The sequence below is a fragment of the Lethenteron reissneri genome, chromosome 41, assembly GCF_015708825.2.
Source record: "Lethenteron reissneri isolate LAM-NWPU_2019-01 chromosome 41, ASM1570882v1, whole genome shotgun sequence".
Lineage (NCBI taxonomy): Eukaryota > Metazoa > Chordata > Hyperoartia > Petromyzontiformes > Petromyzontidae > Lethenteron > Lethenteron reissneri.
The window spans coordinates 5,077,084-5,094,337 of NC_083819.1; the positions used below are offsets into that span (position 1 = coordinate 5,077,084).

Here is a 17,254-nt window from a genome sequence, read left to right on the forward strand (position 1 = left end):
CAGCAAGAAGATTGAAGACGCGAACTCAACAAACCTTAGAAACATCGTGATTTATTTTAATTGTATTGTATTTGTGATCTATTAAAAAGTTATTTTATTTCTACATACGTGACTTTACCGAAAGAACCAATGAGTAGAGTAATTCCTGCAGTCACGAAAGCTTAAATTCTAGGTGATAACTACTTGTGGTGCGTTATGGCACAATTGACAAAACCCACGCCTTCAGATGTCCCAGAAAGACTTACAAAATCCGCGGGCATGGCAACTTAAAAAAGAGGACAACCACTTGACAAACCAGAACACGTGGCAACTCTACGAGCAGCGGATACTTGTGTAGTAAGTATATATGGAGGCTTGACGACAGGATCGGAGGCACACTTATTTATTACACCAACACAGTTGTACAGGTCACTTGGCTACAGGGATTCTCGACAGCTAACCCCTCTAACCTATACCAATTCCTCCACTACGGGACTAGGGGAGGCTATCTGTCCCAGCTTGGTTAAGCTGGGATCCCGGCTCCCTGAGTCACCAGACCAGCTTCGTCTGGGCTCTCGGGGCCACGCCACCGGCTTGCCCTGGTCGGCCCTTATAAGGACAGCGAGCCAGGGGAGCTCTGGGGCCTACACTAGCTGGTCTTCCGTCTTCTCTGGTTAAAGCTGAGTCCCGACCTCGAGCCCTCGAGCTCATCACCTTTTATAGGACTCGCCCCCGAGGGGGGGCCCGTGGGGGATACACATGCGGACGTCGGTGCTAGCGCCACCCTTGTGTACGGCCGTAACCCCGCCCATTGTGTTTGTTGGCCATCCGTGGCCATGCATAATCACACCTCAACATACGTAGCCATGCGCAATTACACCTCTACATCACCCCCCCCTGTACAGCTCGCAGCCGTCCCTGGCTGCAAAAAAAAAAATCAGAATAAAGGTGCATCCCTCACAAAAACCCCGTGTGTGTGCCTCGCGTAATTTTTAACAAGAACAAGAGAACCTTAACAAGAACAACAACAGGAAGAGAGAGAGAGAGAGAGGAAAAAAAATAACCCGACGCACCCCCCCCGAATAAATACCCCAAAACCAACATATATACACACACTCCGGACGCCACCCCTCCCATTGTCCGCAAGGCCCCCCAACGGCCGACCTCACAATAGTCTGCGCGTTTTGGCGCGCGTCCGCGCGGCGGGCCCATCACAAGGGCCCGTCCTGGCACGCTCAGTGACGGTTGTTGACGGTCCGGGTGCAAGAGAGTCAGGCGTCGCTGCCGAGTGACCCCCGACCCCTCCGGGAGGGGTTGGTGGGTGTGGACCCGTCACTCCTGTTTCACCTGGGGACGGAACAGTTGGCGTCAGGTTAGGCGAGTGCAGCGACGACGGGGAGTCGGCGACACCCTCACACGTTTGGCCATGCGTGTGTGTGTGTGAACCACGGGGCGGCGCGACAAATGGTTTTAACCTTGAGGGGTGCACATACCACCGGCGCCTCCCCCATTTGACGCGAACACATTGCGGCCGCAAAACCTGCACGACCTCCACTGGCCCCCGCCACGGCCGTACCAATTTCGACGAGGTTGCCAGCGGCACCTGAGGACAGTGCAACCACGCCCTGTCCCCTGGTTCCCATTTGACCACCTGCACCCGCCCCAACCGAAGCCTCTCGTTCGCCTTCTGGCGGAGTTCAGAATTTTGCACGGCCGCTTCCCGCGCCTCAGACAATTTAGCGATGTTAAATTTAATGTGTTCGGACAAATTAGACTTCGCCGGGAGCGCCGAGAGCTTCAGCTGGGTCGCCACAGGGGGGTTAACTTCGCGCCCATACATTAAAAAGAAAGGGGAAAATCCGGTGGCCGCATGAGGAGCCATTCTGTAGGCCTGCAACACACCGGCTATGCGGAGGTCCCAATCCGTCTGGGATACCGACACCTGCTGGGACAGCATGGACGTGATGGTCCGATGCAGCCGTTCCACCATCCCGTCAGTTTGTGGGTGATACGGAGAGGTCCGAACCTTCTCCGTACCCAAGAGGTCGCACACCTCACGTAGGAGTTTACCAGAAAAATTCCTACCCTGGTCAGTAAGCAGCCGTTCCGGAGCACCTTTGTCGAGGACATAGCCCTGGACAAAGGCCTCCGCGATGGCTGCTGCCGACTGGTTCGCCAGGGGCCAGGCCATAGGCCATCTCGTGAAGTATTCAACCCCCGTTAGTAAATACCTATTGCCCCTGGGCGTAGCGGGAAATGGCCCAAGTATGTCCAGAGCGACGAGCTCGTTAACCCGGGAAACTTTTATGGACTGCAGCGGAGGGTTGGACCCCCTCGCAGGCGGCTTCCTCTGCGCGCATTGCGTGCATGACCCCAAGAGATCCCCCACGTCCTTTTCCATGCCCGGCCAGAAGAAATCCAGCTGGAGCGTGGCAAAGGTCTTGTGAACCCCCAAGTGCAGAAGCCGCTCATGAACAGCCCATACCACCTTACCCCTTAAAGCAGCAGGCACCACAAGCCGCTGGCGCCGGGTTTTCCCATCCCAGTGCATCAAAAGACCCTGGAACAACCCCCACGAGTCAACGTTTTCCACCCCCTGACCAGCCCCCCCGACGCGACGGCGCAAAGCGAGGAGGGAGGTGTCCTCCATTTGGAGGCGTCCCCATTCCGCGACCGGCAACCCCAGCAACGAATCCCTCCCTTCTTGCTCGATAGGACCCGAAGCCGAAGGTGCATCGGTAGCGGCCACGAGGACCGAATCGGTGGTGACGTTCGGGGGCCTACAACGCCCCGAACCCAACAGGCACGCGCACTCCGAAGTGGGTGGCAATCGTGACAGGGCGTCAGCGTTCGTGTGGCGGACACCCTTACGATATGTGGTGACAAAGTCATAGTCTTGGAGGATCTCCAACCATCGAGACAACTGGCCCGATGGTTGTTGAACCCGCAGGGCGTACTGTAGGGCCGCATGATCTGTACGGACGGTGAACCGCCGACCGTACAGATACGGGCGGTACTGCTGAATGAAATAAACAATGGCCAATAATTCCCGACGGGTAACGCAGTACCGCTGTTCGGCTGGAGACAGTACCCGACTACCGTAAGCCACCACATGCTCTACGCCCCCGATGAGCTGGGACAGCACACCCCCGATGCCCGTGTTACTTGCGTCAGTATCGAGCAAGAAGGGTTGTGAAAAATCCGGGTAATTCAACGGCGGAGCTCCCACCAAAGCATTTCTGAGGGCGCGAAAAGCAGCCTCCTCCTCCGGCCCCCAATGAAACCTGACTCCCTTGGACGTCAAGGCATGCAATGGTTTCGCAATCGTAGCGAAGTCAGCCACAAATCGCCGATAATACGACGCGAACCCAATGAAACTCCTGACCTCTCCCACAGAGGTGGGAGTCGGCCAGGAGCTGACGCATTCCGTTTTGGCGGGATCAGTGGATATCCCCGAGCGCCCAACAATGTGACCCAAATATCGCACCGATTCGCGGAGTAAATGACACTTCTGTGGTTTAAATTTCAAATTGGCAGCCCGCATTTTGAGAAAAACAGCACGCAACCTCTGGAGGTGTTCCTCGAAGGATTTGCTAAAGACGATGACATCGTCTAAGTAAATCAAACACGAATCCCATTGCAAACCTGCCAAGACCAATTCCATTAACCGCTGAAAAGTTGCCGGCGCAGAATGTAAACCCATCGGCAAACGGTTAAATTGGAAGAGGCCCTGCGGTGTACGAAAAGCAGTCTTAGGTTTCGATTCGTCATCCAGAGGAAGCTGCCAGAATCCAGATAGCAAATCAAGGGTGGAAAAGAATCGTGCACCGGCCAAGGCGTCGAGCGACTCATCCATCCGAGGAAGCGGGTACGCATCTGCCACAGAGATTTTGTTGAGACGCCGAAAGTCAACACAAAATCTCAGTGAGCCGTCGTGTTTCTTCACCAAAACGATCGGCGCGCCCCACGGGCTGGTGGAAGGGGAAATGATATCGGCGGCTAGCATGTCATCAACAGCCGATTTGACATGATCCTTTTCGGCGGGACTCAACCGAAAGGGATTTTGGCGGATTGGCGCGCTGTCACCCGTGTCAATATGGTGTCGCAGCAATTTTGTACAACCAATATCAAATTTGTGTTGACTAAAAACGTCAGCAAATTCGCTCAGGAGAACTCGCAGCTGCGCGCGCTGCGAGTCAGACAGGTCCACTGAACCCGCGCAAAGCGTATCCAGCCATCCGTCATCAGAGTCCGAATGCGGTCGCGACGGAGGATCGGTGGATACCTGACCCACGAGTGGTTCCTCATAGGGCACCGGCGTTGCGTGTGCAAGCACGGTCCCTTGAGGAACCACGGCCGTTCGCGATCCCACATTAAGGACTGCAATGAAGGGGTCCCCATCCCCTCTCACCATAGTCTGAGCCGCGAGCAAATCGGGTCCATTGACCCCGGCCCGAGATGGACCCAACAAGACCCCCCGATCCGCAACCCCTGCATCAAACGGCCGACGCAACCTAAGAGGGACGAGCATCTGAGCCCCCGGAGGCACGCGCACAGTTTTTGTGACGAGCGCCTGCACGGTGGCAAACGCCCGACGCTCCGTGGTGGGGGAAGACAGAAATGTAACGCGTCGGCCCGATGGGAGCTCAATGCACCCTTGGTCAATAAGGATACGGATGGGCATTTTGGCCAGAAAATCCGTCCCCAACAGGCACGGAACCGCGAGTGAGGAGGAAACCAAAACAGGGCCGGATAATTTAATGTCCCCAATGCAGATAGTGGCGCGGATTTGGCCAATAATGCCCAGAGAGCCCCCGTTAGCGGCATAGCACGGCACGTCAACAGGGAGCAAGGGACGACTTTGAACGGGAAGGATGTTATAAATTAAATCAGATATAATGGTCGCCGATGCCCCTGTGTCAATTAAAATCCGCACCTCTACCCCATCAATGTGACCGACCACGACCGATGATCCCGCCGACGCAGCAACGACACGATGGGCGAGCTCCGACCACTGACCCGGTTGGAGCGCTCGCCGCATTACCGAACAATCGCGCGCGACGGACGGGGAATTTGGAGCCCTGTTTAGTTGAGCGCGTGAGTGTGTGTCGGATGTGTGCGTGGGCCAAACGTGTGAGGTGCCGCGACTCGCCGTATTTCTCTGCTGGAGCTTGGGAGGAGACGGCGTGGCGTCCTGACGAGGTGTCGCCCCGCGCTGACGGGGAGCCCGGCATCCAGACGCAACGTGGCCTTGCAGGCCACAGTTGTAGCAGCGTGTGAGCGCCCCAGATGACCTGGGCTGCTCCTGGCGGCTCGGTCCATTCCGATCCTGCGGTGCCGCCGATCTCCATTCCCCTCGCCGCTCCACCCCGCAGACCTCCTCCGATGGGAGGGCGGTGGTCGCCATGGCATGGCCGGCCGCCCCCTTTGCCGCCTTCCGACGCAGGGACCGCAAGCCCCCGTGGATGTGGCGCGCGACCAGCAGGGACGACATCTCCGCGTCGTCCTGAGCCAAGACGTTGACGTCCAGCTCGTCAGCGAGTAGCAGCAGCTTCTCAGCCACCATGGCATCCACTCCTTCCTCGTCCATCCTTGGGAAAGCAGCCTTTGCCAGAGCCAGGAGAGCCGTCCGGAAGGCCAGGGGTGACTCGTTGGCGCCCCGACTCCGATCGTGGAACAGCTGCCTGCAGTCCGAAGGCGGCCCATAGACGGCTGACAGCAGCTGCAACGCCAGGTGTAGAGTGGCGCGCTTTTCCCTCGGCGCCGAGGTGAGGGTAGCCAGGGCGTCGTTGTCCAGCATCGCTGGCAGCGCGCGTAGAGCCTCGGCGTCCGACCAGTTCGCCATCTCTTGATGAGCGATGAACCGCCTCTTGAAGCCGCCCCAGTCTCCGTCAGCGCCGACAAATTCTTTAAGAGGCGGCAGACGCTGTTGTAAGGCGGCGTCCGTGGCCGCAGAACGCTCTCCGTCGCTCCCCGCCGATGATACAGTGTGGGCGGGCCGTGCACATGGCATCGCCGGTCGCTCTGATGTTGACGCGCCGGCCGGCGTTGATGATGTCACGGCTTGTGCTTGGCGCTCAGCAGACACGTGACGCGGGCCGGCCCCGCCCTCCGCTCGTACTGTAGAGATGGCGGGAAATTTGACCGCGAGCCGCGTCGGGGTGGCGGGAAACGTCGCCCCGCGCCGGCTGCCGTCGTCGACCCGCGCTGCTCCTCCAGCCCCCAGCCGCGTGATCTCCTCCAACGCGGCGGCCGCGGCGTAGAGCAGGTCCGCCAGGCGGGAGTGGGCCAGCCGGAGTCCTTCGGCCGACGCATCCCCCTCCTCCTGTCGTAGCGGCGCGGGCGTACTCGGCCCCGGCTGCTCCGATTCGACCCCGGCCATCACTGGTGGAGATTCGGCCGCGGCGTCTTCCATCTCCGACTCCCTGGTACGTGTCGTCCCTCGTGTGTCCATCGTTGGACGTTTACTTCTGACACCAGATGTAGTAAGTATATATGGAGGCTTGACGACAGGATCGGAGGCACACTTATTTATTACACCAACACAGTTGTACAGGTCACTTGGCTACAGGGATTCTCGACAGCTAACCCCTCTAACCTATACCAATTCCTCCACTACGGGACTAGGGGAGGCTATCTGTCCCAGCTTGGTTAAGCTGGGATCCCGGCTCCCTGAGTCACCAGACCAGCTTCGTCTGGGCTCTCGGGGCCACGCCACCGGCTTGCCCTGGTCGGCCCTTATAAGGACAGCGAGCCAGGGGAGCTCTGGGGCCTACACTAGCTGGTCTTCCGTCTTCTCTGGTTAAAGCTGAGTCCCGACCTCGAGCCCTCGAGCTCATCACCTTTTATAGGACTCGCCCCCGAGGGGGGGCCCGTGGGGGATACACATGCGGACGTCGGTGCTAGCGCCACCCTTGTGTACGGCCGTAACCCCGCCCATTGTGTTTGTTGGCCATCCGTGGCCATGCATAATCACACCTCAACATACGTAGCCATGCGCAATTACACCTCTACACTTGCATTTGATCCCGGTGGTGCCGACTTTGGGCCTTTGACCCCGCATAGCTTTGATCGCCCAATAGCAGTGCGGCAGAGGTCGCAAACGGGTTTTGATTCCTTACCCGTACCCGCGCCGCACCAGGGTCGCAAACGGGTACCCGTACCCTACCCGTACCCGGCCGGGGTACGGGTAAGGTACAGGTATGGGTATCGGGTACCTGATTGAAGCCATGTTGCAGGCGTGGGTGGGTTGATTCTAGGAACTTGAATTGTAAGAAGAGACAAGACGTTGGGAAATGAGTGACAAACGGTTACTCACTGGTGACTCACGGTCTACCCGTACCCGTACCCGGCTGCACCAGCCGGGTATCGGGTAGGGTATGGGGTACCCGGTTGCGACCTCTGCAGTGCGGGTATTTCAGATACTCACCAGGCTACGCCTGAAGCCATCCACTTGCTCACAGCACCCACATCGACATTCACATTTATAAAAGAACAAATGTCTGCCTAAGTCTGTTGACATCTATGCGAGTCTGTCGGTGTTTCTGTAAGACTGTGGGTCTCTCTGTGTAAGTCAATGCATTTTCATTTTAGTCTGTTCCTCATGCCACAGACCACAAAGTAACACCGCAACCCACTTAGATCATTCGCAGGTAGAATTTCAGATATTCACCAGGGCTTTTTGCTGGCTTACCAACTTCGACTTGAACATATGTCGAGGTTGGTGACCAATTCTCCACCCATACACAAATGCAGGTGGCATTGACCAATCAGCCACCAGCCCAACATGTGACTGGCAACACACAGAAAGGAAGGTCTGGGTTCCTTTCCCAACTCAGGCACCTCTCTGTGTGGACTTTGTATTCCCCTATTTTGCATGAGTTCCCTTCAAGTATTTTGGTTTCCTTCCATGTCTAAATAAAAACCGCACACACAAGGTAACAGCTGTTGGTAAAAACAATCCCAAGGCGACAATATTTACGTGCAAATAATCAAATTGGGACTCGACACACACAGCAACATCTCCCCTCTACTGCGAAAACTTGGCAGGGCCCTCCTAAAAAGATAGTCTTGAGACTCCGTGAAGCTTTCGTGGGTAAAACGAGCGTCACGACAATAACAATTACTTTTAAGAAGCCCCACTCGGCTCAGGCGTGCGCTGTCTCGCGAAAAGTCCCTGGGAGTGATGCCACCACAGCCGAGGCTGCCGTAATCCGTCAGTCAGTTTACGGCTCTTGCCCTTTCGTAATGTTCTGCTGCTGATCGGCTTAATAAAAAAAAAGAATGTATTAGATTGACAGCTATGCAAATGCTATTTTGTCACTCTTCGTTATTAATTATTCAAGAGCGGAGTGGCCCCATTCCAGGCAGCCCGGGACCACGATTAACCTGACCTTTCTGGCTTTGTAATTAGGCGTTGTTTAAATATGACAAGAAACATCTATTAATAAACACCTGCTCCTCCTCACCCCACCGTCAGTTCGGTATCGTGTAATGTTATGGCCGAGGAGAATAACTCGTCACGTCGCTGGAGACGTGACGTGTGGTTTATCATTCAAAGGTAACTGCAGGAAGTCACAATTCACCTCTCAATCATCCATGGGCGGATTATCCGGGCCGTGTATTCACCGAGCTTTTGAGGGGGTGAAACAAGAAAGTAAAACATTTCACGTGCGCGCTGGTTCAGTTATTGGCTGCTCCTAACTCGTTGAGGGTCAATTGGCTCGGTGCCCACGTGACCACAAATGTCGGCACCCCACCTTCAGTTGTCGTCACGCTCAGAGCGCGGCTTGAACACAAATTGCATTTACACATTCACTCCGCGAAATGAAAACAAGCAAAACAAAATCTACGCAACGTCTGTACTTGTCCCAAACTCACTACCCATCGGCTACAGCGTCTCTCCTCGGAGTGACACCTTTGGCGTCATGCAGCTTTTATTTCGAAAATGTACCAAAAAAAAGTACGCGTCATTAATTACAAGGCACGCTTCAATCCACTGCCCTGGTCACGTGTTTTTTATATTGATGGAGCAGGGAAGCCCCACATGGTGTGGGGGAATGAGGGAGGGGGGGGGGAGTAAGGGGAGGGTTTGGGGGGAGGAAGCTATGCAGTTTATAGTCTGCCAACGAAGCCAACCCCGACGGTGTGCAGTAATTTTTGCTGAATGGCAACGAAAGCGAACGTGCACTTTTCACTTCTTATCGCACGCTCGTTAGCAATGGCCGTGTTTCTGGGTCACGTCACAGCAGGTCGTGCACACAAGCAGAAACGCGATGGCCGGAGAACGCGTGCGCGAGTTAACGGTACCGTTATTGACGGTGGAGAGGGGTCAAAGTGCGCTTGGGCGGAAACACGCCCATAGAGAGGAGCGATGGCCGGTGGTCGAGACTAACGACGGCGTGGCAGCTAAAGGAGGGGAAACGCTCCCGGGTACGGCAGTTTCATCCAGCGTGACGCCTAGCACTCGTTGTGGAGCTTGTTTAGCAGCCCAATGCAGAACTCTCCCGAAAAAGAGAGTCGTAAGACTCGGCAAGATTTTCCTGTATAAATAGAGGAGGTAAGTGGTGCATTTTTTTTTTGTAAAACGCAGCCATCGAGAAATTATATCGTGTGCAGGGGCCAGGTGGAATGTTACATTGTGGGACTAGCGACAGTTTTTTTTAGGCCTTCATTAAGCAGTGGACTGACCATGGCTTTTCTTTTCCTTTAAAACCACAGTTCCAAAGCAAAGGCCCAAAAGCCCCCAAAACCATCAACAACAAATGGCAATTTTGAAGGTGTAGTGCAGCGGTCGGGAACCTATGGCTCGCGAGCCATATATGGCTCTTCTGGTGACGGCATATGGCTCCCAGACAATTTTGAGTTGAAAAAAATTAAAAATAAAAATAAAATCAGTTTGGAACTGATTTTAAAATACTTGTGATATTGCTTAATAATACTGTGTCATTTTAAAGTAAACAGAAATTCGTTTTGAAGATAAAATTTCTCGGGTCACGGATCCCGTGACCAGAAGTCGCATTAAAAGTAAGACATATTTAATTTATTATACGTTAAAAATAATATATGGCTCTCAATGAAATATATTTAGAAATATTTGGCTTTTATGGCTCTCCCAGTCAAGAAGGTTCCCGACCCCTGGTGTAGTGGTTAAGATTTAATTTAAAAAATGTTAACTGAGCGAAGTTATGAGAACTTTGAATATAAAGCGATGCGATGGGATTCCAAAGTGGCACGGTGCGAGGGACGAAGCAGAAAGGGAAGCGTTGTTGTGGACTCCTGCATTGCGGCGGTTGTACACAGTGTGGAGCAGACGACATGGTCAGTCCTGGCAGACCGGGTGCTCAACATCGGTGGACAGTGGCGTAAATACATTAACAGCTCAGGTGGTGCGGCACTCGGTCAAGTGGGGCCACAATATTGGATTTGATCTGTCTCGCACGGCTACACCGAGACTATATATCACGTAATTACACTCACGGTCTCTGCAGTCACGAAAGCTTTAAATCGAAACTTATAGTCACGGTATCGAACATTTAACGCTGTAGGGGCGCTCCGTCTTTACCAAATAAGTTTGTTGTTCTGTTACACTGTTGTAGAAAACACATCTCATGGTGGTTGTCAAGGGGGCCCCAACTCGTAGCTTTGCCCACCAGGAGGGGCCAAGGCACCCCCCTGCCCCCACGCTGGTCACGCCACTGTCGATGAAGGAATGAGCGGGTGAGGTTCGTGGGAACAGCAACCACGGTAGTAGCGGAAGAAAAGCGATGCGGACGTGACTTGACTGAGTTGTGACCGCGGCGAATCAGTGACTTGTGTGTGGGGGGTGGGGGCTGTCTCCATCCCCCCCCCAACCCGGGCCCCCCTCGCTGTCATCACCAGGCTTCGGGATGACGACGCCGGCGACCGTGCCGGGCAAGGTGTTCCTCATCTTCTACGGCATGCTCGGCTGCTCGGCCGCCATCCTCTTCTTCAACCTCTTCCTCGAGCGCCTCATCACGCTGCTCGCCTGCGTCATGCGCTCCTGCCGCCAGCGCCGCTTCTGGCGCAAGGGCCGGCAGGTGGCGGCCGCGTGGGTCTCCGAGGCAGGGCCCTCGGCGCCGGCGGCGGCGGCAGCGGCCACGGCGACCGCTGCGGGCCCCGGTAGAACGCGGCACGACGGCGTGGCCCGCGAGGCGTGGAAGCCGTCGGTCTACCACGTCATGCTGATCCTGGGAGCTGCAGCCATCACCATCGCGTGCTCTGCGTCGGCGCTTTACTCCGCCGTCGAGGACTGGAGCTACGTGGACTCGCTCTACTTCTGCTTCGTGGCGTTCAGCACCATCGGCTTCGGGGACCTGGTGAGCGGCCAGGCGGCCGCGACGAAGGTCGTCGACCAGAGCGCCTACCGCTTCGTCAACTTCGCCTTCATCCTGCTGGGCGTGTGTTGCATCTACTCGCTCTTCAACGTCATCTCCATAGTCATCAAGCAGCTGCTCAACTGGACGCTCAAGAAGGTGGAGCAGGCGCGGCGGTACCTGTGGCAGCGCGGGTTTCGGCCGAGGGGACGCAACGCGGTCGTGCCCAGCAACGTTCACCGGCACCAGGAGCTCAATCATCATCAGCAACACCAGCAGCAGCAGCAGCACGGTCGTCAGCAGCCGCGGACACAGCAGCAGCAACAGCAGCAGCAACAACACAGCCAGCAGCATCAGCGGCACTGGCAGAGGAGGCAGCAACAGCAGCAGCAGCACCAGAAGATGCGCACCATCTCCATCGAGACAGACCTGGGCGTGGACAGCGAGACGGACGGCGGGCGGCGCGTGTCGGGGGAGATGATTTCGATGCAGGATTTCCTCGCCTCCAACAAGGTGTCGCTGGCCATCATGCAGAAGCAGCTGTCGGAAGCGGCCAACGGCACGGCGCCAGCGACGGCATCGAGCGCGCCCGCCGCCGCCGCCGTCGTCAAAGTGGACAACGGGTTTTCGTACGGCGTGGGCTCGCTGGCCATCATGAACAATCGCTTGGCCGAGACGAGCATCGTGAACTGAAGGAGCCCCGCGGAATCTGTTGTTGTTGTTGTTGTCGAGCGACACATTTTGTCGCTTTGGCTCGCGCAGGAGGACCGATTTATCCATCACCCCCCACCCTTCCCATGCGAGAAAAGGCGCGGGCGTGTTTTTTTTGCAGAGGTTTGCGTGACCACCCTCCCATTCTGTCTCGTCGGAGAGATGCCAAAGGTGCACAGGAGCGGCAGGCTGTGCGAGCGGTATCGAAAAAAACGCAATGTGTGTGCGCGACGGCTTCGAACGAAGGAGTACAACCACCGGCGTAAAGGTCAGGGCGTTTGCACTACGAGTTGAACCGCGAAAGAAAAAACTTTTTCTTTTTTTCTTTCGATCATATTTTTTTTTATGATTGAACCTGAATATTTAACTAAAATGTAACAATTTAATTCCTTCACAAGTCCATCAAAAAGGGCATGAACGTTCGTTAAATGGCAGAAGCCCGCCGCCGACAAGGCAATGCCAGACCATGCACGAGAACATCACAGGCCATTGAATAGTTTGGATGGACTCTGCTGCCCCATCTAACTACAGCACAAGGCGAGTTGCGGCACCATTTTACTTTCATCCATTGAGCGCTTTAAAGCGTAGCCTAAGCGAGCTGCAATTTTGAAAATTGTCTTTTGCCGTATCTGTTCACAATGGTCACGCGATGCAGACGACCCTTCATGCCGTGATGGAATGCCGGCAGGGACATGGAAGGCGACTGCTGACAAACAACATTTTCACGAGCACAGGGAAGTTTGCGGCACTTTGGCGAAAATAGAGGTATGGTGAAAGAAGCGAAGCTATTTGGAGCGCTGCTTGTACGCTCGCGTTCTTGAGACACTCCTGTGCGCTGCTTTGTCTGGTCTCGTCGTGAGACTCGCGCGTAAGTGGCCCACATGAGCTGAGCCACGCGGTGTGAAGCTGCAATTATATGCGGCCATAAAAGCGCGTATTCATAAATGGTACAGGTGGCCACTAAAGCGCCATTCGTGCGTACAGGAAGCACACTTTTGGCAACATTACTGATAAATATTCCATTGATAAAATGTTCGACACCGCAGGCTTGTTTGTACTTTTTTTTACACGCTCTGCTTTTGAACTAGACGCAACATATTTCGCAAACGGAATTGCACACTCAGAATTGTAAAGGAGTTTAAAAAGGGGACCCAAAACGTGGGTGAAATTTAAAATAGGAATGTTTTTTTCGTGGCGCAGTAATTTTCTGTCGTCTCTTCCGCCAAGCACGGGGCCTCGGTCCTGAAATATTCTGGGTGCTACCCACAATCCACTCGCCAAACACAAAGAGGCGAATGCAATGCACGTGTGTGTGTTTTTTTTGCCGTGCTTTGTGGTACAAAAAATCAGAACATTTATCCTGCACGGCCTATTTAGGGTGTTAATGCATTTAAATTACGCTCGCACCTTATCGGATATTGTCTTTGTCTCAGCCTGCACATTAACGCGCGCCTACTTAACTGAACGCTGTAAATTTCTGCAGTCCCCCCCCTCTCCCCGCCCCTCGTTCCCCCCTGCGCTCACCACAGTGCAGCAGCAGCAGCAGCACACATACACCATTTGATGCGTTCCAATAGCTAGAGAGATCAGGGTGCAAATGACATGACGGGAATACAGCTGTCGGATGTACCTCTCACTGCTTTTGATTTCGACTCCGGGCTAAATCGCGAAGATCGCCTGACGGCGGGGAGAGCTGTGCTGACGCTCGGCATATTGTGTTGAGATTAAGCGGAGCCAAGGTGGTGGATATTTTTGGTTTGGTCTCGTTCAGGAGGATCTGCCAGGCAATGTGCCTGGTATCCGCGCTCGAGAGGCAAGTGGAATTTGAACAAATTCACGGGCAGGCAAATCACTCAGGATGTTGCGGCGATAAGAAGGCACCGGTTTTTATACAGAAAAAAAAACGTGTAGGACAGAATGTAATTGTCGAAAATGAAGCCATAGACAGCATGTGATGATGAGCACAAAGGAGCAGATGCCTGTAAATTGCCAAGTGCCGTCGTTAAGAAGGGTAATTAATAATGGAGCACTTTCTGGGTGTGTCACCACCCTTGGGGCACAACGTAAACTGGGTCGAGTCATGGGAAGAATATTCCACGATACGGTAAGAAGAGGGCCATTTTACTAAAGTGGTGTATTAATGACACTACTGACAACACTGGCAGTTTTTGATGACCCAGAAAAGCTTTTGCAAATTTCCCAGGACGGTTACACCTCAAAAAATTAACCCGTAAAAACAAAGTTTTTCACTATAAATCCTTTATATGCGTGGCGGCTAGAGTCCTCTCGTCCTCTGGCTTGAGATGGCTGCCACCTATGGGTCAGTTGATTGCCTGCCACCATTAAGCAATTGGTAATTAAATATAATTTATTTTTTCCTAAAAAGTGTAAAATTTTGGAAACAAAAATTTCACGAAAATAAATTGGCACGCACAACGAGTCTGTGTGCAAAATGTCAGCTCGATTGGATCACGGGAAGTGGGATAAAAAACGACCGAAAGATTTGCACGGTCGTAAGCGCGCAAGCAAGCAAGCAAGTGAACTTAATATAAAGGATTTAAGAGGACATCCTGGGAAAATCCGGACAGGTGGCAACCTAAAACAATCACGTGACGCTTGACTAACAACCCCACTCCGGAGATTCCGTGTGATGGTTGATTATATTTTTCCACTGAGATGCATATTTGTCGACTTTTTTGCTACACAAATATTTATTTTGGCTAAAAAAATGTATCAAACGCATTCAAAAACAGGGTCAAAGGAAATAGGCGGCGGAGTGACCTCGCACACTGCCTGTTTTCTCAAATCGTGGCATTTTCCCCGAGAAAATTGATAAGGCTTTGAACGCGGCATGGCTGGGGTCATGTCACAGAGCCCATGGTTTAACCTCGTCTCATGAACTCCAGGGATGCTGACCCAGCGGTGTCATAGTTAAGCAGCACACTGGTCTTGCAACCCAGAGGTCGCCGGTTCGATTCCATCTGAACACAGGACAGTTTAAACGATGGTGCAAGTTTCTTGAACCCCCCCCCCCCCAAAACCGTCTCTGACCACCCAGCTGTGTAAATGGGTTGATTGCAGTTATTTGATCGGCAGGTCGCGTGCGGTGGGGTAACGCGTGGATACTTCCACCTCTTCCAAAAAGTCTGGTCAGCGTCGAAGAGGAGGCCAAAATGCCCTGCTTAGCGAGTCTCTCTGCAGCAGTCTCCCGCCAGCATTGGCATGAGTAAGCAACTTCACCTTCATGTCTCCACGTTTGGACAATTTCGAGAATGAGCACATGCATGGACAACCGAAGCCAACTCAGCCATAGGTTTCCACAGCCATACTTGATTTTGGGTAAGACCACGTAATGAATGAACTCACTAATGATATTACTGAACCCAAATGTCAATGATAAATCACTTACCGAAGTCATATCCAGGTACAGAAGCTCTCGAAGAGCGGATGATTAATTATCAGCGTCCGGCCCACATGTGGCTGACCAAATGCACAATTGGGAGTCCAATGACAGGAACAGAAGAATGGGAAAAGGACGTTTAAACAAGCGCGGTCTGCTACTGCCCATGCCGTCGGAGCTCAGAGACACATCTGCAAATGGGTTTATTTATATATTCGTCGACGGTGCGGTAATGATATCGGCGAGGGAAGAAAAAAAAACCTTAGAAGACATAATAACGAAATCAGTCGGCTGCTTAAGAACGAGACCTACGCGCGCGCCACGGGCTGGTGGGGGGGGGGGACAAGATGTCCAAGACGCGACGCGAGGGTAGTCGCACGGTCGCTGTGAAATTCATGAATTATTTTCAGGGACACTCTCGCTCGCTCGCTCGCGCGGCCAGAAGAGAAGCCAATTTAAAAAAATACGTTGCATAGCTCAAAGTAGCAGCTGGTGTCGCGAGCCGGTTATATATATAAAATAAAACCTACGTGTCTGTGGCACACGTACGTACGGAAGCACGTTTCACTTGCACTTCGTGGCATATGGTGTACTGCAGCCAAAATAAAAATAAGCACTCACATTTTTTCTATTTAAAGCTTTCGTGACTGCACATTTTTTCGATTTAAAGCTTTCGTGACTGCAGGGATTCATCTTCTTGGTTCTTTCGGTAAAGTCACGTAGAAGGGAAATAATAAAATAATATATAAAAAAAACATAATAAAACAATTATGTGTATTATTCTTATTATGTTTATTTATCAAATATTTTTTTTTCCCTTCTACGTGACTTTACCGAAAGAACCAAGAAGGCTCACATTTTTGTTTGTTCACGATCTATATTTTACGTACGTGAACATGCAATCGCGCTGTGCGATTGGCGTAGGCGAGGACGCCGAACGGGAGCTCGTCCCGACGAAGCTGCCAACGTCGCTGGCTAAAGGTGCAAAACGGTGCAGTGCTCTCAATCGGGTGGGGCCGCGAAAGTTCTGCGTTGAGATTAGGGGGCGTTTATAAATAGAGGACGTGGATTTGCACCCTTTTGTAATCACAGTCGTTACTCCATCTACACCCCCCCCCCCCTCCGAGTGCTGCCACGTGCAAATTTTACAATGAAACAAATACTTTATTTTGCATTAATCGAGCGAATTTCAATGAATTGGCGTCATATGACGGTGATGTGGAGAGCGGTGGTGCAGTCGTTGGCATGTTGAATTCCATGCCATGGCTGAAATCAGTGGCGAGTGATGTCAAAATTGGTCTTCGCCATCCTCTTCTTCGGCAACCCGCGTTGACCAGCATGGTGAGGTATGGTCAAACAACCCCCATTAATGACACAGCGGGATAAGTCCTTGCCTAATCCTGGCCAGCTGCCTCAAAAACTCAATAAAAAGACAGCATTGGGAATCCGTCATCCAGCAGTGGGTTTCATCAAGGACTCTCAATCGGCATTATTATTATTTATTATGGATACACCAATCAGACGTCGACATTGCTGGGACTCTATGAAGCTGTGTAATGTGAGACAACGTGTATGATTTCTACGTTGTATTTTTTTAAAGCTCAGGTGCAAGAAGGAATCCCGGGCGACGCCGTGTGTGTCACATCCACATCGGCTGAGTGCACAAAGAAGTGCACCTGCTATGTTATACTGTACTAAAAACAAGGGAGCGCATCAAGACAATATTTATTTGATGCAGGACCTCAAAGAGGCAGTACGTCTTAAACAAGTCTTTAGAAACTGCACAAAAGATGACGAAAATGCACTTCAAATTATACAAAATTTTAAT

General features: G+C 52.9%; 2 protein-coding genes across 2 annotated transcripts in view; one reads left to right on the forward strand and one right to left on the reverse strand.

Annotated features, from left to right (window-relative positions):
- Positions 1 to 13,083, forward strand: part of LOC133352605 (potassium channel subfamily K member 12-like) — a 39,204-nt gene extending 26,121 nt beyond the window's left edge. The window contains exon 2 of the mRNA XM_061568352.1: positions 10,861 to 13,083. Within this exon, the coding sequence (XP_061424336.1) occupies positions 10,861 to 12,008 (1,148 nt within the window). The 3' untranslated portion in view covers positions 12,009 to 13,083. The remainder of the gene's footprint in view (positions 1 to 10,860) is intronic.
- Positions 383 to 6,955, reverse strand: LOC133352606 (uncharacterized). Its single transcript, XM_061568353.1, has 2 exons — positions 5,132 to 6,955; positions 383 to 1,326 (listed from the first exon to the last, which is right to left on the reverse strand). Exons 1-2 carry the CDS (start codon positions 6,431 to 6,433, stop codon positions 1,312 to 1,314), a joined length of 1,317 nt encoding a protein of 438 aa, XP_061424337.1. The 5' UTR covers positions 6,434 to 6,955; the 3' UTR covers positions 383 to 1,311.
- Positions 13,084 to 17,254: the final 4,171 nt, after the last annotated feature.